This window comes from Schistocerca cancellata, chromosome 3 (assembly GCF_023864275.1).
Source record: "Schistocerca cancellata isolate TAMUIC-IGC-003103 chromosome 3, iqSchCanc2.1, whole genome shotgun sequence".
NCBI lineage: Eukaryota > Metazoa > Arthropoda > Insecta > Orthoptera > Acrididae > Schistocerca > Schistocerca cancellata.
The window spans coordinates 843,136,991-843,163,066 of record NC_064628.1 but is presented as its reverse complement, the minus strand read 5'-3'; the positions used below and the strand labels follow the sequence as shown (position 1 = coordinate 843,163,066).

Here is a 26,076-nt window from a genome sequence, read left to right as displayed (position 1 = left end):
AAACCTGGTTTCCAGCAATGCGGACCCCTGCCCTCCGTGGCTATAAGGGATATTACAGGAACTGTAGCGACTATAATAGATTGTCATGTGGAGTTTGCGTTTATGTTCTAAACTCGGTCTGTAGTGAACATGTGCCCCTTCAAACCCCTCTTGAAGCTGTGGCTGTCAGAATAAGGACGATGCAGGAAACAACTGTCTGCAATGTATGTCTTCCTCCAGATGATGCAGTACCCCTGAATGTCTTAGCTGCACTCCCTAAACCTTTCCTACTTCTGGGAGATTTTAATGCCCATAACCCCTTGTGGGGTGATAACATGCTTACTGGCCAAGGCAGAGATGTCGAAACTTTACTGTCGCAATTCGACCTCTGCCTCTTAAATACTGGGGCTGCCACACATTTCAGTGTGACTCATGGTAGTTTAATTTATCAATTTGCAGCCCAGTACTTCTCCCATATATCCACTGGAGAGCACATGACGACCTGTATGGTAGTGACCACTTCCCCATCTTCCTGTCACTGTCCCAGCGTCAGGCACACAGGCGTCTGCCCAGATGGGCTTTGAACAAGGCAGACTGGGGAACATTCACCTCTACTGTCACCATTGAATCTCCCCCACATGGTAACATCGATGTGATGGTTGATCAGGTGACTAGCACAATTGTTTCTGTGGCAGAAAACACAATCCCTCGCTCTTTAGGGTGCCCAAGGCGTAAGGCAGTCCCTTGGTAGTCACCAGAAGTTGCTGAAGCAATTAAGGATCGTCAGCGAGCTCTACAGTGGCATAAGCAGCACCCTAACCTGGAGCACCTCATAGCCTTTAAATGGCTCCGTGTCTATGCTCGCTACCTTATCAAACAACAGAAGGAGTGTTGGGAGAGGTTCGTCTCCACCATTGGGTACCACATGGCACCTTCCCAAGTCTGGTCAAAGATCAAACATCTTTTTGGGTACCAGGCCCCAGCAGCTGTCACCAGTGTTACCAGAAATGGCGAGTTATGTGCCAACGCAGACGCGATTGCCGAGCACTTTGCTCGAGCCTCTGCATTGGAGAATTACCCCCCAGCCTTTCGCACACTCAAACGGTAACTGGAATGGAATGCCCTCTCATTCACTACATGCTGCAGTGAATCCTATAACACCCCATTTACAGAGTGGGAGCTCCTCAGTGCCCTTGCAAATTGCCCCAACACAGCTCCTGGGCCTGATTGCATCCACAGCCAGATGATTTAACCTCTCTCATCTGACTACAAGCGACATCTTCTCGTCATCATCAACCGGATCTGGTGCGGCGTCTTTCCAACGCAATGGCGGGAGAGCACCATCATTCCGGTGCTCAAACCCCGTAAGAACCCGCTTGATGTGGACAGCTATTGGCCCATCAGCCTCACTAATGTTCTTTGTAAGTTGCTGGAACGTATGGTATGTCGGCGGTTGCGTTGGGTCATGGAGTCACGTGGCTTGCTGGCTCTATGTCAGGGCGGCTTTTGCCAGGGTCGCTCTACCACTGATAATCTTGTGACCAACGAGTCTGCCATCCAAACAGCCTTTTCCAGATTGCAATACCTGATTGCTGTCTTCTTTGACTTAACAAAAGCATATGACACGACTTGGCGGTATCACATCCTTGCTACATTGTATGAGTGGGGTCTCCAGTGACTATTCCCAATTTTTATTCAAAACTTCCTGTCGCTCTGTACTTTCCATCTCCAAGTTGGTGACTCCCATAGTTCCATCCATATCCATGGGACTGGAGCCCTACAGGGCTCTGTATTGAGTCTCTCTCTATTTTTAGTGGCCATTAACGGTCTAGCAGCAGCAGTCGGGCCCTCCGTCTCAACTTCTTTGTATGCAGACAACTTCTGGATTTTGTACTGCTTCTCCAGTAGTGTTGTTGCTGAGCGGCACCTCCAGGGAGCCATCCACAAGGCACAGTCATGGGCTCTAGCCCACGGCTTCCAGTTTTCAGCCGCAAAGTCGTGTGTCATGCACTTCTGTCAGCATCGTACAGTTCATCCGGAACCCACACTTTACCTTAATGACAATCCACTCTCTGTAGTGGAGGCACATAAATTCCTGGGACTGGTTTTCGACACTCGATTGACTTGGCTCCCTCATCTTCGTCAGCTTAAGCAGAAGTGCTGGCAACAACTCAATGCCCTCTGTTGCCTGAGCAGCACCAATTGGGGTGCAGATCCCTGCACGCTGCTGCAGCTCTACAGAGCCCTAGTCCAATCCCAAATTGACTATGGGAGTGTGGTTTATGGCTCGGCAGCGCCTTCAGCATTGCATATACCTGACCCTGTGCACCACTGCGTGGTTCGATTGGTGACAGGAGCTTTTAGAACAAGTCCGGTGACCAGCGTACTGGTGGAGGCTGGTGTCCCTTCACTACAGATCAGATATGCCAACTGCTCGCCACTTACGCAGCACACATTCATAGTTCACCTGAGCATCCGAATAACTGTCTGCTTTTCCCACCCGTGACAGTCCATCTCCCGCATCGGCGGCCCAGATCAGGGCTAACGATTGCGGTTCACATGCGGTTCCTTCTCTCCAAACTGGAGTCCTTCCCTTTACCACCTCTGCTTGTGGCCCATTCACATACACCTCCATGGTGTACGTCTCGGCCACAGCTTCGTCTGGGCCTTTTGCATGGCCCTAAGGACTCCGTTAACCCCGCCACTCCCCGCTGTCACTTCCTCTCGATTCTTGACTTGTTCTGGGGCTCTGAAGTGGTTTACATCAACAGCTCAATGGCTGTTGGTCATGTAGGCTTTGCATATGTTCATGGAGGACATATTGAGCAGCACTCCTTGCAGTTGACTGCAGTATTTTCACTGCAGAGCTGGTGGCCATATCTCTTACATCGTCTCATGCCCTGGCGAGTCATTTCTCCTGTGTACTGACTCATTAAGCAGCCTACAAGCTATTGACCGGTGCTACCCTTGCCACCCTCTGGTAGCATACATTCAGGAGTCCATCTATGCCCTGGAACAGTCCCGCCGCTCCGTGATGTTTGTGTGGACCCCAGGACATGTCAGAATCCCCAGCAACATACTTGCCTACAGGCTGGACAAACAGGTGATGCGGAAACTGCTTCTGGAGATAGGCATCTCTGAAGCTGACCTGCGTTCTGTCTTACACCACAGGGTTTTCCAGCTTTGGGAGATGGAATGGCATAACAGCACGCATAACAAACTGCATGTCATTAAGGAGACTATGAATGTGTGGAAGTCTTCCACGCCGGCCTCTCACAGGGAATCAGTTGTCATCTGCCAGCTCCACATTGGCCATACGTGGCTAACACATGGATACCTACTCCATCACGAGGACCCACCTCAGTGTCGCTGTAACTCCCAAATGACAGTCGTCCTCCTCTTGCAGGACTGCCCACTTTTAACCACTCTGTGGCAGACTGTTAACTTTCCCAGCACCCTGTCTTTGGTGTTGGGCGACAATGCCTTCACAGCAGCTTTAGTTTTACATTTTATGTGTGAGAGTGGGTTTTATATTTCTGTGTAGGTTTTAGCGCATGTCCTATGTCCCTCTGTGTCTTCCACCCTAGTGCTTTTAGGGTGGAGGTTTTAATGTGTTGCAGAGTGGCTGGCTTTCCCTTTTTATTCTCGTGGTTGGCCAGCCACTATAATCTGCTTTCATGTCTTACTCTCTTCTGTTTATAGCGTCTCTGTTTTCTTGTCCTCTTTTGTTCCTTTTAGTGTTGTTGCTTCCCCTTCGTTCTTGTGGCTTTTCCTTTCTTTTCGTTTTGTGCTATATGTTTCATTCCTTTTATTCTCAAACTTGTGGCACTGTTTTATTAGGAACAAGGGACCGATAACCTCGTAGTTTGGTCCCTTCTCCCATCTTTAAACCAACTAACCAATAATGTGACCTTGCAGACTAATCCTGGGTCCCATGGAATATTATGATACAGCTGCCTGAATCACCACCAATCCCCACCATGTTTCACTCTTGGGATGTGAACTTGGTCAAAAGATGTAAATAGAGTGAAACAAGACTCATCTGACAAAATGAATTTCATCCTGTGATTAATAGTCTAGGTTTTATGGCTTCAGCAGTGTAGCACCATTTGTGTCACTGATGAGTGGTTTTGGAATTCTAGCTCACCCTGCAATTCCCTGCTTGTGGAGCTCCCTTTATATTGTTTGCATGCTGACAGGGTTTGTGAGTATGATGCTCAGCTCTGCAGTGACTTTCATAGCTGTAGTCTCATTATTTTTCATCACAATCCTCTTCAGTGTCTGTCAGTCATGATCGCTCAACTAACATTTTCGTCTGCAGTGTGACTTAGTAGATGATGTTTTTCTGCTTTCCCTGTATGTGGTATAAATCTTCGATATGGTGCCTCTTGAAACACTGAACATTTTGGATGCCTTGGTTACATAAGCACCCACCATACAAACTCTAACTATTAGCTAACGTACAAATTCACTTAGCTCCAACATAAAGCACTCACAACTACAGAGAACACTGTTCTGACCTTGGCTGACATTAGCAACATAAGAAGGCACTGCACAGATGCCATTCGTGGTCAACCTTCAGGCTTATCTAGCACCTGTGTTTATGTACAAGCAAGCACCTCTCATGGTGTTTCTACATATTTGTCCAATTCCAGTATCATCTGAACTTTAGATGCCTGTCCGAGCTATGTTGAATGATTGGACAGTGAGCACAACCACATTATCCTGTTCATGATTGGAGACACAGCATGGTATAAGAAACCACACTGAATCTGACAGTTTACTTTTACATCCATTACACAGCATAATTTCCTGTGGTCAAAAGAGTGTCGAGAAAGTGGTTCCTGATGCAAAAATTATAAGCTATGCAAATGAGTGTGGTGCAAAACTTGTTTTGCAGTGGTTCGTAATTTCTGATTGGTGTGTTATTTCCATTACCAAAGAGATACAGAAAGAGTCCTAATAGCCAGTGTTGTAAAAGCTTCACATCTAAAGAGTTCAGTGTGTTTCCCATCACTGAATATCAGAATTTAGACTCCTTTGTTGTGGAAGTTGTTTGCACTATCACTAACTGTGGTAAAGATTCTAAAACTTTGTGACTGGTGTACATTATCTCAGCAAAGATTGTTAGTGTATCATATAGCTTAAGGTAACATGTATTCTTACAGGAACCTGAAGATGAGGGCCTCAGTGGAATGGCTCCTCGAATAATTGCATCAATTTTACACATGGAAGAGAAAGGCATGCCACTGGACCAATCTCCAGAAACAGTCTACAGTTACTTGTTTAACGAGCAACAAGAAGAACCTGTACTGGTAACAGGACCAGCAGCACCATCTCATCCAAAGGTTATACACTTCCAACATTCATTGTTTATAGAAGTGCTAACTGGTTATTCATTTTCACATTACTTAAAAAAAAATCTCTTTAACATAAAAATAAAAACGTTCTCTTTACCATGTGGCAGTACAGATAAACTTGAACAAATGTTAAAAGAAAAATTATCTCTCAGTGCTACAAGTTCTTATCCTTGCATGTGATGACTCATCATGGGACATCAACTCACTGTGATGGATGTTTTGCAGGTACTTCTTTATTGCTGTGTTTTTTCATTCTGCCCTTCATGTCCTCTGTCTCTGCCTGTGTAAATACTTCATTATCTATGTACTTTATTTTTTGTGATGCCTCGGTGATTAATGAAATGTATGGGCATAAGTCTCCAGACAACACATCTGTGTGTCGTGGTATATAACTAATACCAAAATTCCCTACAACATAGACATTTTTTTCTGCTAGAATGTATCATCTGAAAAGAATGAGTGTTGTAGCGAGACACGATTGTGGGTGCCCACATATTTGAGCATTTTATTAGAAAGCATTCGTGCTACTGTGAAGTAATTGTTAGAATCACCACTGAGAGACAAAGAAACAGCACAGTTATAAAGTATACTCTGGAACTTAATTATAAGGCATTCTTAATAACTGGTGGCGTGATTTCCAGTACAGCAGATACAGAAGTCAGGGATGAAACAAGAGTGATTGAAACATAGTTAACAAGTCAAGTCCTAAAATATTTTCTGCTGATAATCTAACATAGATGAGAAAGAGTACCACTCTCTGACTCATTTATGTGACACCTTAATGAAACCAAAATTTCAAGCTTTTTATTGTAGGTGGGACAGTAACAAATAAAGAAACTTTGTTCAGTGTAAAAATAGTTTGGTAAGTTTCTGATTAAAACTGAGACTTCCATGATCCATTGGATCACAAGTTATCACTTTTGTAAGGAAATAAAGTAGTATTTCAGAAATGTGTTGTCCACTGTTCACAGGACCATTAGATTGTTATGATCTATTATAGCCTGTTGCAGCCATGCACCTACAGGACGAGAGGGCCAAAGGTGGCAAACATCTGACATACAACAGTCAGGCAACTAGCTGATAGCATATGCATTCGCACTGCCCTGGCCAAGTGTACATGGATCTGAGGTTTCCAAGTGACTTGCACATGCACAGAACAATTGCAATAGGGCCACCGGTTTGGTATGCAATACAAGCTGCACTTGGCTGTGAGTGAGCGGAGAGGCGCACCCTTGCCTCATAAAGCAGTGTTAGAATAGCTTGGACTATTGGATGATATCTGAATATTTACAGTGCATCTGAAATTAATCAGGCCATGACAGAATACTTCTGTAGGAACCTTTCTGTACAACCACATTTCTGCAATGATGTTGTTATAACCTTTAATTCACTAATAATTTGCGTGGATATACAAACGTAGAAACAATAGTGAGTTTCATGCTACCAACTCCGTAACTGTCACTCAACTCCCGTGCCGTGACATGCGGTCGGCGCCGTTCATAGCTAGGTGGCGCTCCCGCGCTCAGCCGAGCTGCAGAGCGACTCTATCGCCGTGTTTGCGTACTGACGTAGCGGCACTTTTAAATCTCGTGGCACTGTCACAACCGATGTCAAAGTTGACAATGCACAATGCTGACTGTAGTCTGAATGCAAGTATAAAGTATTTGCACTTTATGCTTGGTGGTCAGTGTGCTAGGTACAAAAACTACACTGCAAATATAATACATTGTCACTGACAAAATATATAAATCTAATAACTGTATTCTAACTGAGAAAGAATAGAAGTGTTTTTAGTCCCTGTGGTTAAATGGTCAGTGTCCAAACTTTCTGTAGATGTGACCTTAGCTTTGACTCCATTTTTGTTGTTATGCAGACTATAGTATTTGAACTAGGATCTGCAACAATGGGTTTGCACAGGTAGATGACATTTGGTAACTTATATCGCCATTAGAAAAAAACAAATGTGGGGCTACACTACAACAAATCTTTATTAAATAAATGAATGAAAAAGTATGACAAACATAAATAAATGAAAACTAATATTAATCATAAAAATATGTTTACACAGCTACCTTTTAATACAGATAATTTTCTTGCTTTGCCATCACTGATCTCCTGTATGACTTTGTTGAAATCCAGACATTCAGCTAGCTCACATTCAGTCAACTCCATTGCCATCTCACACAGTTGTGCCTGGCCCATTGTTGCAATCTGGTGTATTTTAAACAGTTTAAGCTTCGAAAAACTTGTTTCTATACTTCCCATAGTCACAGGTTGTGTTAGCAAAATTCTTTAAGCTAGACTTAAGTTGGGCAAAAAGCTCATATTCAAGTATGAGCTTCAAAGTACCGGGGACAACAATTTTGACAGGAAACCTGTAGGAACTAACACAACTGAGTACTGTATTATCGGTGATGTTTTGGTGCATGCATTGTTCCTATTGGAAGATAATAGGACAGTGAGTGATGTACATATAAAAGAGCTCATAAATTGCTGATGACTGTGTAATGTGTCTCAGTATATAAAGGAAAAATGGATACGGTCAGATACCATGAAGGGGTTCTTTCTGACATGTGACAGTAGTTATTTATGGCCCAAAACAAGTTTTGAAAGCACTATCATTTGTTGTTGTTGTTGTTGTTGTGATCTTCAGTCCTGAGGGTGGTTTGATGCAGCTCTCCATGCTACTCTATCCTGTGCAAGCTTCTTCATCTCCCAGTACCTACTGCATCCTACATCCTTCTGAACCTGCCTAGTGTATTCATCTCTTGGTCTCCCTCTACGATTTTTACAATCCACGCTGCCCTCCAGTGCTAAATTTGTGATCCCTTGATGCCTCAGAACATGTTCTACGAACCGATCCCTTCTTCTAGTCAAGTTGTGCCACAAACTTCTCTTCTCCCCAATTCTATTCAATACCTCATCATTAGTTATGTGATCTACCCATCTAATCTTCAGCATTCTTCTGTAGCACCACATTTCGAAAGCTTCTATTCTCTTCTTGTCTAAGCTGTTTATCGTCCACGTTTCGCTTCCGTACATGGCTACACTCCATACAAATACTTTCAGAAACGACTTCCTGACATTTAAATCCATACTCGATGTTAACAAATTTTTCTTCTTCAGAAACGCTTTCCTTGCCATAGCCAGTCTACATTTTATATCCTCTCTACTTCAACCATCATCAGTTATTTTGCTACCCAAATAGCAAAACTCCTTTACTACTTTAAGTGTCTCATTTCCTAATCTAATTCCCTCAGCATCACCCGACTTAATTCGACTACATTCCATTATCCTCGTTTTGCTTTTGTTGATGTTCATCTTATATCCTCCTTTCAAGACACTGTCCATTCCGTTCAACTGCACTTCCAAGTCCTTTGCTGTCTCTGACAGAATTACAATGTCATCGGCAAACCTCAAACTTTTTATTTCTTCTCCATTGATTTTAATTCCAACTCTGAATTTTTCTTTTGTTTCCTTTACTGCTTGCTCAATATACAGATTGAATAACATTTGGGAGAGGCTACAACCCTGTCTCACTCCCTTCCCAACCACTGCTTCCCTTTCATGCCCATCAACTCTTATAACTGCCATCTGGTTTCTGTATAAATTGTAAATAACCTTTTGCTCCCTGTATTGTACCCTTGCCACCTTTAGAATTTGAAAGAGAGTATTCCAGTCAACATTGTCAAAAGCTTTCTCTAAGTCTACAAATGCTAGAAACGTTAGTTTGCCTTTCCTTAATCTTTCTTGTAAGATAAGTTGTAAGGTCAGTATTGCCTCACGGGTTTCCAACATTTCTATGGAATCCAAACTGATCTTCCCTGAGGTCGGCTTCTACCAGTTTTTCCATTCGTCTGTAAAGAATTCGCGTTAGTATTTTGCAGCTGTGACTTATTAAACTGATAGTTTGGTAATTTTCACATCTGTCAACACCTGCTTTCTTTGGGATTGGAATTATTATATTCTTCTTGAAGTCTGAGGGCATTTCACTTGTCTCACACATCTTGCTCACCAGATGGTAGAGTTCTGTCAGGACTGGCTCTCCCAAGGCTGTCAGTAGTTCGAATGAAATGTTGTCTACTCCCGGGGCCTTGTTTCAACTCAGGTCTTTCAGTGCTCTGTCAAACTCTTCACGCAGTATCATGTCTCCCATTTCATCTTCATCTACATTCTCTTGCATTTCCATAATATTGTCCTCAAGTACATCGCCCTTGTATAGACACTCTATATACTCCTTCCACCTTTCTGCTTTCCCGTCTTTGCTTAGAACTGGATTTCCATCTGAGCTTTTGATATTCATGTAAGTGGCTCTCTTTTCTCCAAAGGTCTCATTAATTTTCCTATACGCAGTATCTATCTTACCCCTAGTGAGATAAGCCTCTACATTCTTACATTTGTCCTCTAGCCATCCCTGCTTAGCCATTTTGCATTTCCTGTCGATCTCATTTTTGAGACGTTTGTATTCCTTTTTGCCTGCTTCATTTACTGCATTTTTATATTTTCTCCTTTCATCAATTAAATTCAATATTTCTTGTGTTACCCAAGGTTTTCTACTAGCCCTCGTCTTTTTACCTACTTGATCTTTTGCTGCCTTCACTACTTCATCCCTCATTCTTCTTCTACTGTACTACTTTCCCCCATTCCTGTCAATTGTTCTCTTATGCTCTCCCTGAAACGCTGTACAACCTCTGGTTTAGACAGTTTATCCAGGTCCCATCTCCTTATATTCCCACCTTTTTGCAGTTTCTTCAGTTTTAATCTACAGGTCATAACCAATAGATTGTGGTCAGAGTCCACATCTGCCCCTGGAAATGTCTTACAATTTAAAACCTGGTTCCTAAATCTCTGTCTTACCATTATATAATATATCTTATACCTTCTAGTATCTCCAGGATTCTTCCATGTATACAACCTTCTTTTATGGTTCTTGAACCAAGTGTTAGCTATGATTAAGTTATGCTCTGTGCAAAATTCTACCAGACAGCTTCCTCTTTCATTTCTTACCCCCAATCCATATTCACCTACTATGTTTCCTTCTTTGCCATTTCCTACTCTCGAATTCCAGTCACCCATGACTATTAAATTTTTGTCTCCCTTCACTACCTGAATAATTTCTTTTATCTCATCATACATTTCAGCAATTTCTTCATCATATGCAGAGCTATTTGGCATATAAACTTGTACTACTGTAGTAGGCATGGGCTTCGTGTCTATTTTGGCCACAATAATGCGTTCACTATGCTGTTTGTAGTAGTTTACCCTCACTCCTATTTTTTTATCATTATTAAACCTACTCCTGCATTACCCCTATTTGATTTTGTATTTATAACCCTGTATTCACCCGACCAAAAGTCTTGTTCCTCCTGCCACCCAACTTCACTAATTCTCACTATATCTAAGTTTAACCTACCCATTTCCCTTTTGAAAATTTCTAACCTACCTGCCCGATTAAGGGATCTGACATTCCACGCTCCGATCTGTAGAACGCCAGTTTTCTTTCTCCTGATAACAACGTCCTCTTGAGTAGTCCCCGACTGGAGATCCGAATGGGGGACTATTTTACCTTCAGAATATTTTACCCAAGACGACGGCATCATCATTTAACCATACAGTAAAGCTACATGCCCTCAGGAAAAATTATGGCTGTAGTTTCCTCTTGCTTTCAGCCGTTCACAGTACCAGCACAGCAAGGCCGTTTTGGTTAGTGTTACAAGGCCAGATCAGTCAATCATCCAGACTGTTGACCCTGCAACTACTGAAAAGGCTGCTGCTGCCCCGTTTGTCTATCATTTATTCTATAAAAAAGTAACAGTTACATCCTAAATAAAGATATTTAAGCTAAAACAATGTGAAATACAATGAAACAGGATAAACAGTTTTTGCAAGGTAGTTTAGTTGCTTCAGCTTCAAAATGAAGTTTGATAGATTTCTTCTCTATGATCTCAATGTTACTATCCATTGATTATGGCTACAGTATCAAAATAGGGAATGATGTAAAACTAAAAAGAAGTTACAGACAAAGGAGGAACAATTAATTTAGAGAAATGTGGCAAGAACAGTAATGTAAATGGTACTAATGTCAGATCCAAAGAGAAGGGAGTGGTGGGGGGGAAGGATGCCATGCATCTTTCCATGTATAAACACTGCTTAATCACAATGTCTCAACTCAAAAGACTATGTAACGTAATGGATAATACTTATTCTTTATTTATTACAGTGTTTCTCATGCCACTTGCAGGCATTGCTATTTTGAAATACCCACATGCAACTAAAGTGCAATATTTGTCATCTGTGTCACACTACCATAGGTAATTTCCAGTAAGAACTAAATTTTATGTATGACTTGTACTTCCATCTTATTCTCATACTTCTTCATCCATGAAAAACTTCAATTATCTTGTTTAATTCATCCTTTTGAAACCATATTAATATATAAGATAATTTTGCTGCCCCCAAAAACCTGTTGCCCTGGGCTGTGGCAGGGTTCACCTCCACCCCCTTGAGCCACCCCTGGCTGCATTTCTGTTGACATTTTTCTTCCTACTAAACAAAGTCTCACAAGGTAATGGTCCAATCCAGCATGTCGAAACCTATCCTGAAATTTTTTACACGGGAGTAACACCAAACGAAATGCAATGCCAAAATTTTAGCTACTAAGATACACTGCAAATATTAAAAAAAGTTGAAATAACTCATTTGTGCCCTACAAAGAACCATTTATAATAGTGGTTTGTACAGCCTTGCCTAGTGAATGTGTGATTCGTCGAATGAGAAGCAGCATCTGTGACGAGCACGCAATGCTGCATAGCATAAATATCCAGAGTGAAAATACACTGCTTTTGAGTACATAAAGCCTGGTTCACCATGGAGAGAATGGAAGAGAACACAGACAAATGAGGAATCACAGAAAATTCACCAATGTTAACTATCATTCACTTGTTTCTCTGTGTACAAGCATTTAACTAGAGGGTGATGTGTGACATATCATTTTGGGAATGATATGTCTCACTTCCATGCTCTCCTTTGGCAGGGCAAAAGATGTTCATGAGTAAGATAGTTAGTAAGTAGGAAGCATCCCACTTTCAGGAAGAGTTGTATGGTGTTTGCAGAACAGAGCTGTACCAATCCTGTACTGTCAGCAATAGGCCCTTCTACCTGCTGAGTGGAGTCTTCTACCCTGTGGTGCTGCAAGTGAAGGGCATGGGTAAAATTTGATATCCATTACATCAAATAAATGCTCACCAGAGAACAAATGGTGCGGAAATATTTGTGTACCAGTTATAATTGTCTTGATGGAACAGAAAGTCTATCAGTGCAAACACTGTGTGGTTGGATGTAACCTAGTGGGGGTGTGGTAGGGTCAGTTTGACCCTGCTCATTTTGTTTTGTTGGTAGTTCTTTGTTGTGCACTTGCACATTGTTGAACTTCTCAGTAGCTGTAATTATTGAACTCCCCTTCCTAATGCCTGCACACACTCAGTCGGCTGCCGTCTGTGAAAGAAGATAAATTAGTGCAAACAGTAAGAGGGTATTTTTTACCCTTCCACAACCAAGAAGTAGTATTTCTGTGTCATTTTTCAATTTATCTTTTTTCATCAGTGTTTCATATTTTTTGGTGTTTTTAGTCAAAATGAAGAAGAAAAGGAGGCTGATCATATATGTTGCTGGCTGGTGGAATTATCAGACAGTGAAAACGGTTTTACGACTGATGGCAGTGAAAATGAAGATCGTGTAAGTGAGCCCAGGGGCAGTAGTGGTACGGAGCAAGATGCAAGTGAAGGCAGTGACAAAGAAGATAATATACCATTAAATAAGCTACAGAATACTGCCCACAATGCTGCGTTACCAGAATTAGTTGAGGATACACAGTTCATTTTATTTTGGTAAAGATGGATCCAAGTGGTGCGAAAATCCACCTCAGTAACAAGTTTGGACCTGTTTTGAAAATATCATCAGGCAGGTACCTGGCATGAGTTTAGTGGCAAGTTTAGCAAAGACATAGTTTGAATGCTGGAGTCTGTTTTGCAATGAAAATATGCTTAGTATTATCTTGAAATACACAAATTTGCAAACTGCAGAAAGGAAAGCAGCTTTTGAAGTAGTTGCAAATCACTATTTTATGAAAAAAAATGACCATGAGTGAGCTGAAGGCTTATTTAGGCTTCTTGTACATTGCTGGATTTTACCGATCTGGGTGGCAGAACATCGTTGACCTTTGGGCTTCAGATGGAAAAGGCGTTGAAATATTTTGGCTGACAGTGACATGGTAACATTTTCATTTTATTCAAAGCTGCTTTCCTTTTGATGATAAATCCACACATGAAGAAAGAAAACAGCTGGACAACTTAGAACCAATACGTCAGATATTTGAAATATTTGTTGAAAACTGCAAGAAAGCCTATGTACTAGGAGAATACGCAACTATAGATGAAATGCTGCTTGCATTCAGAGGCAGATGCAAATTTAGACAATACATTCCATCAAAACTGGCCAAATATGGCATAAAAATATTTGCCTTGGTCAGCGCAAAGAATTTCCGTATCTTCGACCTCGAAATATATGCTGGTAAGCAGCCAAAGGGACCATTTTCACTGAGTAATAAACCATCTGATGTGACGATTTGGCTGGGGCAACCCATTTCAAAAACAAGCTGTAATGTGACTTCTGATAATCGGCTTATGAACTATGAACTATTGTCACATCTGCTGAAAGAACACACACTAACTTCTGTGGCAACAGTGCAAAAGAACAAGGGGCAAATCCCTCCTGAATTTTGAAAAACTCGTGGTAGAGAAATCTACTCATCTAAGTTTGGTTTCCAAGAGGATATTACACTAGCTTCTTATATTCCAAAGAAAAACAAAGTTGTTTTGCTCATGTCTAGTCTTCACCACAATGCTGAAATTGTTGAAGTGTCAGGAGATAAAAAGAAACCAGAAATAAACATGTTTTATAATTCTACGAAAGCTGAAGTTGCCTCAGACTGTCTTCTATACAGTACTGAATATGACCAGCAAAAGTGATGCTATTATTCACCAATCAAATAACAATAAAAACCAAAAGCATCATAATTTCATAAAAACACTAGGCCGTATGCTCGTCAGTGAACACTGGAGTGCCTCACAAGAAATACCTCAACTGCCAAGCACTTTGTGCAAGAGTATCAGAGAATTTAGTGGAGAATCTTTACAAGAATTGATTGCCAGAGTCCAAGGTGTATGAAAAAAGACTTCATGTTTGTGAAGCTTGTCATAAGAACACATCGTTCCATTCTGCCAACAATGTGCTATGGCAAGAGATGATTAACAGCTAATGTCAAAAGTTTATTGTTAATTTTGTGTTCGAAGAAGGTTTCTCTTGTAAATACTTAGCAAAAAATCTGAATTACTGATGAGAATGTATAGTTTTGTAGATTTAAAAAAATATGTAATGTTAAGGGCTGTTAAAATGATTATTTTGTAGACTTTATGTAAAAATTTGTATGCTCAGTAGTGTTTATTTCTATGAAAATCCTTTAATTAATAAATAATTCATAAATTTAATTCCCATCTTTTGTTAAAAAGTGCCAATAAATACTTAAAAAATATAAATGAAAAACAGGGTCAATATGACCCTCCACATCCTTGATGTACCTTTATTACACCACACCCTTACCTGGTTAAATCAGTAAAATATTGAAGAAGAAGAAGACATCTGTATTGGTTGCAACTAGAAAACAAAAAAAATTTTGAGTAATAGGAAGATATGAACTTAAGTTGCCATAGCAACAGTGTCAGCCGCTACAACAGTGTGCATGTTTACGGAATAGTAGACATGAGTCACATACACATGTCGGGAGTTGCAATGCAGAAGAGTTACATGAGAATTGGAGAATAAGGGTGCCGACTCTGTAGCAGTGGACAGGCCCCGTGAAAGCAGTTTAACTTTGTACGCAGTCTACAGTGCCATGCAGTTACCTGTTGCCTGCTTCACTGCAGCATTTTTAGCATCTGCTCACCACAACTGATCTCTGCGATGCATCTGCAGCATTGCAGAAGATCCACATCAGTTCACTGCAGCTTGAAGTTATGATGTCAAATGAACTGTACAGTCACAATTCATGACAAGTGTTATGATTTGATTATAGTGAATATTATTAAGAAATGAGATTAATAAATTGTGTCTAGAGTTAGAATTCTGTGACAATTATCAGCTAGTAATAATTTCAGGAATGTGATGTTGCTGATAGTCTATGCCAGTCACCACCCGTCAAGTGGTAAATGAAGCACAGTGAGTCGATATGACAGCTCTACTTGCAAAATTCAGGGAGATGCTTAAGGCACTAGGGGACAATAATAATAAAAAATTAGAGGAAACTCTTAAAGCACAGGAGCAAACAATAAATAATAAACTAAAGAAAACAATAATTAATAAACTAGAGAAAACAATAAATTTGATTAAGACACAAGTTACTAGAATTACTACTTTAGAAATATCATAAATAATTTGCCTAAGGATTTACAAACTGAAGTAGATGTGTAATGATATGTAGCATGTAAGGAAGTAGGTAGTCATCTTAGCTAAATTCATAGTGATTTAAAAGTAATTGACGAAAAAATCTCAGATACTAAGGAAGGAGTACATATATTAGAACAAGGCAGAGCACTGAATGAAATTTTGAGTCCACATATGACATTGTCTAGAGTGGAAGAGTGATTGCAGGAATTCATAGAACAGAACATACAGAAGAGAGTTGATTCCATTAACATTGCACCCAATTCTACAAGTGAATTTCTACGAATCACAAGAGTTATGGAGATCAGAAAAGACACAACAAGACTTAAAGAGAAAAACTAATGTAACTAGTAAAAGTAGCCCAGGCAAATGGTTGGAAGAATTTCTCTTAGGGACAGCAGTGAATTTGTCAAAATAATTTCCGAAGTTTGAGCCAAATAGCAAAGTACATCCTCCTCCTTTTTATGTGTATTTTCTAGATCTTTGCCTAAAAACTGGGAAGATATTAAGAAAACATATTTTGCATGTAGTTGATTAATTGAAGATGCATTTGAATGGGGACCAGCCCATTCTGAAGATCTTAAATTGCAAATTGCTATAACAGTGCAAGATAGAGGTAAAATGATTTAAACCCTCATGTGAACTTGCATTCCGAACAGGTTCGGTGGGGTGATGTTGGCCAGGCACTGAGCTAACTGTTTCATTATTTCTTTCTAGTTTCTGTGAAACATTTTCTTCCCTCTGTTTCTGTTCAGTCATCTTTCTGATATCCCTTACTGTCCTGCCCTACAATTAAGTATAAGGCTATGGCAGTTGGTGAGACAGAGATGTACATATGGGGCTCTTCTGTGTGCCTCATGTTAGACGCATCATGTGTTGTGAGGAAGAGAACAGGAACTTTACAGCCTGTGTAGTGAGTCAGTTAACAAGGTGATGTGTAAACGTGGGAACATCAAGTATTTCAAGAAGTTATGAAGGAGATCATGAAAGTAGAATTGTATTGTCCAGAAGAGGAAGTAATGTAAAATAATAATATTATATTATAATAGATTAAAGCAAATTTGTTGGTGGAAGGTATCACACTCAGCATAAAGTATTCTAGGATAATTAATAATTTACATGCCATTACAGCACAGAAATACTAAGCTGCATAAATAGTAAAGTAAGACCCAAGGAAGATGGAAATGTACGGACAGTAATAAACCAGAAAGTGTAAATGATAGAGGAGCATAACATTTTTTAAAAGTGATAATATGAGTAGGATAAGATACTTCATATGGAAATATAAAAATGATGGTGCAGTGTGCCTAATAAAACACAGATAATGAATATGTTCATATTGAAGAAGCTTTCTCCCAAACAGAGTAATGCAGTATGGACCTGACCGATTGTATTTGCATAGTTTGAGTATGTTTCTACAACAGTTTAAAGACATGAGTATCTGAGTTTTGGTATAGGTAAGCATACTGTTGATTTCAAAGTTAGCCGTAACTCATAGGGAAATAAACGAAGTAGATGAACTAGTTTACACAGTGAGTCAATACTAAACAGATACCTTTGCTGAGACGTACAACAGATGTGGTATGATAGTAAATGTGTGTCAATTACGTGGCTAAGCTGAATTGAAATATTTGGTTAAATGTATTGTCTCAGAGGAAAAAAAAAGAAAATTGGGGAAAATGGAGATGACTGTTGAAAACCAATGTGTCAGTAAGGAGCAAAGCTCCAAATGGTGCATACAAATTGAAATAATAAATAAAGGATGAATGATTTTAAGTAGTATTAAGGGATAGTGAATTAGAATTAGAATGGTATAATCGATAATTATACGAAATATAAAAGAAAAGAAAATGGTATCAGTAAATGGATTCGTGATAAGTATGAACTGAATTGAAAGAAGTGCTTATGTGAATCCTAAGAGGACATAAACTGACATGATATTGTGTTTTGCAAACAAAAAATATTAAAAAAGTTGTTGGAGAATAACCTTATTGGAATGTGTTAAAAGTTTTTAAAGTTAAGGCTAGAAGCATGACATCCTTTGTCTCAGTGGGAGTATGTGAAGTGTGACATATCATTCTGGGAATGAGATGTCCCTCTTCCCTGCTCTCCACTGGCCAACAAAAAATGTTCATAAGTAGGGAGCACCCCACTTTCAGGAAGTGTTTTATGGTCTATACAGATAGGAGTTGTACTGATCCGTATGTTATCAGCAAGGTGGGCCACAAATGGCCACGTCTACCTTGTGGGTATAGTTGTCTGCTCTGTGGTGCAGTGGGTGATGGGCTTGGAAAGAATGTGATCCTTATGATGTCAAAGAAATGCTTGTCAGAGAACAAATGATGTTGAAATATTTTTATACCAATTGTTATTGTCATTATGGACTCTGATAGACATATGTTCTTTTGTCTGACAAATACTGGCAGAAGTAGTTGATCTGTCATCATCTAGAATAATATGTTATAGGCAAGACATCTAGTTAAAACTATTTTGTGTGTTAATCTAGTAGATACAACAAACAAGAGAAACCTTCGTCAGCACATTTTGATGCAAAATGAGAAGTAGTTCACTGAGAAGAGCTGATCCACCATTAGAGGGGCACTGATTAGCAGGACCTCCTTCAGCAGAAGATACATGGTGACTAATAAATATATTGCAAGTACTTTGAACAATTAACCCTCAAAGATTCTACAAATTGACTAATGAATTGTTTTATCTATCAACACCTATCACCAAAATAGGAAAGAAAGTAGTAAAGAATATGAGATAATGAACATTGCCTATGAATGTCTCATTATTGTGAGAAAAAAAAGGTAGCATATACACTCTGGTTTTTGGACCTCGTGGTGTTGTGGTAAAGTTCTTGTCCGAAAACCAAGAGGTTGCGAAATTGAATCCCTGTCAGATCATTCATTTTTCAATCTACTTATTAATTTAGCCTTCACCTCTGAACAATATGAGGAGTCAGAAGGACAGAGACATCCTCGGATGGTTCGCTGAAAGACCGACAACCATCAGAACACATGCGTATGCAAAATGAACACAACTGAATGAAGTTCAGTGCAAAATTCTACCAGGCAGCTTCCTCTTTCATTCCTTACCCCCATTCCATATTCATCTACTATGTTTCCTTCTCTTCCTTTTCCTACTACCGAATTCCAGTCACCCATGACTATTAAATTTTCGTCTCCCTTCACTATATGAATAATTTCTTTTATCTCATCATACATTTCATCAATCTCTTCATCATCTGCGGAGCTGTTTGGCATATAAACTTGTACTACTGTGCTATGTGTGACCTTCATGTCTATCTTGGCCACAATAATGCGTTCACTATGCTGTTTGGAGTAGCTTACCCGCATTCCTATTTTTTTATTCATTATTAAGCCTACTCCTGCATTACCCCTATTTGATTTTGTATTTATAACCCTGTATTCACCTGACCAGAAGTCTTGTTCCTCCTGCCACTGAACTTCACTAATTCCTACTATATCCCACTTTAACCTCTCCATTTCCCTTTTTAAATTTTCTAACCTATCTGTCTAATTAAGGGATCTGACATTCCACACTCCAATCCATGGAACGCCAGTTTCTTTTCTCCTGTTAACGACGTCCTCCTGAGTAGTCCCCGCCGAGAGATCCGAATGGGGGATTATTTTACCTCTGGAATATTTTACCCAAGAGGACACCATCATCATTTAACCATACAGTAAAGCTACATGCCCTCAGGAAAAATTAAGGCTGTAGTTTCCCCTCGCTTTCAGTCATTCGCAGTGCCAGCACAGCAAGACCATTTTGGTTAGTGTTACAATGCCAGATCAGTCAATCATCCAGACTGATGCCCTGGCAACTGCTGAAAAGGCTGCTGCCCCTCTTCAGGAACCACACGTTTGTCCGGCCTCTCAACAGATACCGCTCTGTTGTGGTTGCACTTACGGTACAGCTATCTGTATCACTGAGGCGCACAAGCTACCCCAACAATGGCTAGGTCCATGGTTCATGGGGGAGCGACAAAGGCTATGGTCGAAAGTTTAGTTGTTAGAGTGTAATTGTCTTTTCTGTATGCCTATCTGTGGCTTAGCAATCATCCATCATTGGGGTGAGTTGATACCTATCCTCATTAGTATTGATTCACAGAGATATGCACTGTGGTCTCATTTCATCAACATGGTGCCTGTGACACATGAACAACTGGCCACAAAAGTGGAATTACATGACAGGCAAAACTGCAGGCCATTTCTGCGGGTATCCGCAACAGATTGGTCCAGCCTACCTGAAGCCCAATGCAGCAGATTTTCACGGTTTATCTGTGGACCCAGGATTGCGGTGCTCCTCAGCAGGCCAGAGACCATGGATGATGGATGTCAGGAATTGTCATGTACAGTGCTCCGTGTGGTGTTTTATAGACATTTTATTTATCCTAGTACAGTTTGGCACTTTGAAAATATTTTAAATATTAGAAAGTATGGACAGTAAGAAGAAGAAAATTGTGGCAGTTGCTGGTGGTTTGTACACTATGTACTCATATATTTCTCAAAAGAAAAATCACACAATACCCCTAAAATAACAGAAATAACACAGTGGGTAATAACCGACAATAATGAACATAGTAGAACCAACATTTTATTGGTGGCCACCTATAGTGTTAGTTTACACAACTCTCCCCCATCCTTTCAAGAGGCCTACTTCTTTCTGATGTTATTTCTGAAGTCAGTGTAGATATTTTAAATCCACCTTGTGACTCCAGGGATATGCATATTTTTGTCACCAAATGTGTTTTGTTTTATTGAAATAAAATAACAGCACTGGTCTTAATGAAACACACATGCCATTTGGTTTGCTTTCTCTATATAAAGACAGTTTGTTACAAAAGATGTTGATGTTAATACTTAAGATTTTTCCTCACACGGGGGAGAAATACAGAAATTCTTACAAATTTTTGTCAACTTATGTCTTTACTTGCCCCTGAGATATCAAAATTTGTCAGGGAAAAATGCTAAAACTTGTGTGGAAATCATAGAGCATTAGGGAATTTCACTTGGGGGAACTTTTGACAACACCGTATTTGTTGGATTATCAGTGGTGACATTCTGATTACTCAGAAACTGTCATGTAACAGCGATAAGGTAAATCATGAAACCTAGTGATAAAATGAGAAATGAAGACTGAAAATTATTTTCTACATGAAGATTGACTATTATGGGGTCTCATCTAAGCGTTAACACCAAGTCATTTGTTGCAGCAGCAAGGATACCTAGCCATGTGCTTTCCTGCCTACCATAAATATTAACATTGGGTGTGTGTGTGTGTGTGTGTGTGTGTGTGTGTGTGTGTGTGTGTGTGTTGTACTTAGAATTGCTTTTAAATGGACTTTTCTGTTTACAAGTGTTTCCTACTTTGTGTGTAACTGTGCTTACTACATAAGGCTTCTCCAAGATATCTGAAGTTGGCAGTATCATAATTATTCTCCCACACAGAAACTTTAGCCTTTTGTAGAATTGATGTTGAAGTTTATTTCCTTTATGTGTGTTTTTATTTTTTCTCTGTTACCTAGCTACAGACTTATTCCAGTTTTGCTTCATTCTATGAAAAATTAAAAAGGTTCGTTGTATTCATTACAACCCCTGTAGCATTGAAGTTTGCCATCAAAGAGGGCCAAGTTGTTGACATATTATGTGTTTCAAAGCTTGTTTTGTAACATTTGTTTTCAAAGGTAGTTGTGTAACTTTTGTTGTTTAATTTTTCTGTTGCTGGAGTTCTATAGAAGATGTTTCACTTTCCCAATGATATTGTAAGGGAACAATGTTTGAGAAGGCGGGGATTATGGACTTATGAACAATCATTTTGCGGGTTCTGTAGCTACATATTTTAGATGCCTGACAAATTTAGAACATTTTAAGGTAAGATACCAAGGAATTACAGACATTGGCTGGAAACGGGGCCTTGATTTAAATCAATGAGGAAAGTTGAAAATTTGCACCCACTTGCAGCAATTATCCATAATTCTTTAGTGTCTTAATTCATAGTGGATGCTAGATTAAAATGGTATCTGTTCTTCAGACATGTCTGAAAGAACGGACACGACATATGTGTTTTGAGCTGTTCCACTTTTCAGAGGCTGAGGGCTTAACATATTAACCACTGTATATAATCACAATTTATCATTGTTTTGTACCCAACTGTTCATCCATCACTGCTTTGCAATTTTATTTGTGTATGTTGTGTTTTCTGAGTAAGTGTACAAATCGAAACAACAAACATAAGTAAAACTAAAAAAAGCTGGGTTAATCTGTTGCTAAAGCTGAAACAAAATCACACTGATGATGATTTAACTGAACAAAGAGCAATGTGTTATGTGAAAAACAAAACATTGTGTTGTACCAACAGTCATATTAGCCAACCACAGTACTATTGAATTTGGCTTCTGATGGGTGCTACCAGAAACATGTGGTGATGTTAAAGTAAACAAGTACAGTGGTGACTAAGGACAACGCATCACATTGTGAATGATCTCAGGACAGCTATGCATTTACTGAGGTGACAGAAGTCATGGGATATTGATATGCATGTATACAGATGGCAGTAGTATCATGTACACTAGGTATAAAAGGGCAGTGCATTGGTGAAGTTGTCATTTGTACTCACGTGAGTCATGTGGAAAGATTTCTGATGTGATTATGGCTGCATGGCGGGAATTAACACACTTCGCTAGTAGGTGATAAATGCATGGGAAATTCTAGTTTGAAAATCATTAGGAAATTCAATATGCTGAGATCCACAGAGTTAAGTGTGTGCTGAGAATACCAGATTTCAGGCATACCTCTCAGCATGGACAACACAATAGCTGACGGCATTCCCTTGATGACCGAGAGCAGCAGAGTTTGCATAGAGTTGTCAGTGCTAACAGACAAGCAACACTGCATGAAGTAACCCCAGAAATAGATGTGGGACATACGAGAAACTTGGTGTTAGAAAAGTGTGATGAAATTTGGTGTTAATGGGCTACATCAGCAGATGACAAATACAAGTGCCTTTGCTAACAGCATGACATCTGCAGTGCCTCTCCTGGGCTCGTGGCTATAAGAGTTTGAAACTAGACAACTGTAAAACTGTGACCTGGTCAGATTAGTCATGATTTCAGTTGGTAAGACTGATGTTAGGGCAAAAGTGTGGTGCAGATTCCACGAAACCATGAACCCAAGTTGTCAACAAGGCACTATGTAAGTTACTGGTGGCTCCATAACAGTGTGGGCTGTGTTTACAGGGAATGGACTGGGTCCTCTGGTTCATCTGAACCAATCATTGACTGGAAATGGCTATATTCGGCTGCTTGGAGAGCATTTGCAGCCATTCATGGACTTCTTGTTCCCAAACAATGATGGAATTTTTAAAAATGACAATGGGCCGTACCAGCAGGCCACAATTGTTTGTGACTGATTTGAACAACATTCTGGACAATTTGAGCAAATGATTTGGCCACCCATTGAACATTTATGGGACATAATTAAGAGGTCAGTTCATGCACAAAATCTTGAACTGGCAACACTTTCGCAGTTATGGATGGCTATAGAGGCAGCATGGCTCAATATTTCTGTAGGGGACTTCCAACAACTTTTTGAGTCCACACAATGTTGAATTCCTGTACTACACTGCCCAAAAGAAGGTCTAACACAATATTAGGAGGCATCCAATGACTTTTCTCACATCAGTGTACATAATCAAGTGGTTCTGTATGTTCTTGTGAAATATCATGATAGAAACTGAAGATAAAATGAACGAAGCACCCTCACACTCTGGTGCAGTAATATTGGAGTTGACTAAAAAACAGTGAAACAACAACAGCCAAAAGAAAGATGATTTTAAGCAGCAGCTTAGGATATGATTGGCTTACAAACCGAGACATTGAAATTAATCTACTGTTTAGTGAAGTACTTGCTCTTATGCATTAACAAATATTCCCATACACAAGCAATGTAAGTGACTACAGTACATAATTATGTTGTTGTTGTGGTCTTCAGTCTAGAAACTGGTTTGATGCATCTCTCCATGCTACTCTATCCTGTGCAAGCTTCTTCATCTCCCAGTACCTACTGCAACCTACACCCTTCTCTATCTGTTTAGTGTATTCATCTCTGGGACTCCCTCTACGATTTTTACCCTCCACGTTGCCCTCCAATACTAAATTGGTGATCCCTTGATGCCTCAAAATCCTTTTAATTAAAACAAAAAGTACATAGAGATCAGGAATAATGTGCAATATAGTTTAACAAATTAATCTGAAACCTTAGCTCAGCTGTCCCATATTCCGAATATATTGCATTACAGCTGATTCTGTTGTTCTTTTCATGCCATATTTATACAACACTTCACATTACTTAATATGAACTATGCAATATTCACTGCATAAAGATGCAATCATTACTTTTCACTTCTCAACACTATATTTGATTACGTACACAGTGTCTCAGGAATTCAGTTGTTTGTAGCTGCCTTTGCTTCTGTGCTTCAAGTTTAGCTTGGTTTAGTTCTCTCATTATTATAGATGATGAGAATGTCATTAACACATTCAGAATCTACACATCTCCTTTTGAATCAATCCCTGCCTTACTAAAATATCTTTAAGAGGTGCTACTGGCAGGAATAAAGAATACCCATTCACTAAATTCTGAAAGGGCACATGCATTTGTTTTCCACTATGAAAGAAGGTCTGTGAACTCATTGTTTGGACTCTCCATGTTCATATATTTTTGAAGCTAATCTTTCAATTTTGAGGTGGATGTTCACAAATTTTCAAATTTTTTTTGTGGTAGAAGGTATGAAATCTTCAGTTTTGTTCATACTAACAATGTTATTTAACATTTGCTACACATCTTGATGAATTTTTTCTCTTCTTTCTTCAGGCAAAACTAATAGGTCCTTGAAACAAGGGTGTTTTATAAACAGTTCTGCCCTTTCCTTTAGCTTGCACATTGTCAGCTCCAGCTTGAAAGAGATCTAACAATTTCAAAATCCATGGCAATAAAAATGATAGTGTTGGATCATTTTCACCTCCCATATAGTCTTTGGCCACCTTAAAAACCTATAGAAATTGAATAATGCTAGCCATAGTCGCGTTACGATGTGACATCATCTTGCCATATTTGCTTGAATCAAGTAAAATTATTTCTATTTGGTCTTTTTTATAAATGAACTGAATCTAACAACATGTACACACTGCCCCACCTGGTTTCAACATCCTGTTGTAAGGTTTTCTCTAATCTCGCCATTAAACCAGGTCATTTCATATAGGCTACTAATTTATATATGGTCAGGTTGGTGTCATATGTTACAGGAATCTCATCCATTAAGAAACTTCCATTGAATGTGTGCCTCAGTGCTGTAAAAGTACAGTGCACACTTGTGTACTTCTAGAGCTTTCTTGATGTTAGCCTCCTGATCTGTCAAATGATCTTTCACACAATCTAAAGAAATTCTGGTCATATGTAAAGGCTGTTAGTGGTACCAAAGTTAGGATCCAGTCCCCTGTGGATGAGTCAGGAACTGAAATTGAGAGTAGCAAAGCAAAAGTGGAAATGCTTAACACCCTTTTCAAATGTTCCTTTACAAAAGAAAACTGAGGACAATTGTCCCAATTCAATCCTCACACCATTGAAAAGATGAATGAAGTAAGTATTAGTGTCAGTGGTGTTGAGAAACAGCTGAAATCGTTAAAACTGAACAAAGTCACAAGACCCGTTGGAATCCCTGTCAGGTTCTATACTGAATCTGTGTCTGAATTAGCTCCTCTTCTGACTATAATCTATCATAGATCCCTCAAACAAAAAACCATGCCCAGTTCTTGGAAGAAAGTTCAGGTCATACCCATCAGCAAGAAGAGTAGTAGAAGTGATCCACAAAATTTATGGCTGAGTTAGCTCCTCTTCTAACTGTAATCTGTTGCACTATAATCTATCATAGATCCGTCAAACAGAAAACTATGCCCAGTTCTTGGAAAAAATATCAGGTCGCACACATCGGCAAAGAGGGTAGTAGAAGTGACCCGCAAAGCTAGCATCCAGTACCCTCAACATCGATTTGTTGCAGAGCTTAGGACATATTCTGAGCTCAAACATAATAAGGTATCTTGAGTGGAATGACCTCATTAATGACAACCAGCATAGATTCCGAAAACATCAATCATGTGAAACCCAACTCGCACTTTTCTCACATGACATACTGGAAGCTTTGGAGCAAGGCAGTT

At 39.7% G+C, this 26,076-nt stretch overlaps 1 protein-coding gene across 1 annotated transcript in view; it reads left to right on the top strand.

Annotated features, from left to right (window-relative positions):
* LOC126175900 (uncharacterized) overlaps nucleotides 1-26,076 on the top strand; it is a 215,129-nt gene that overhangs the window by 123,407 nt on the left and 65,646 nt on the right. The window contains exon 5 of the mRNA XM_049922958.1: nucleotides 5,148-5,327. Within this exon, the coding sequence (XP_049778915.1) occupies nucleotides 5,148-5,327 (180 nt within the window). The remainder of the gene's footprint in view (nucleotides 1-5,147; nucleotides 5,328-26,076) is intronic.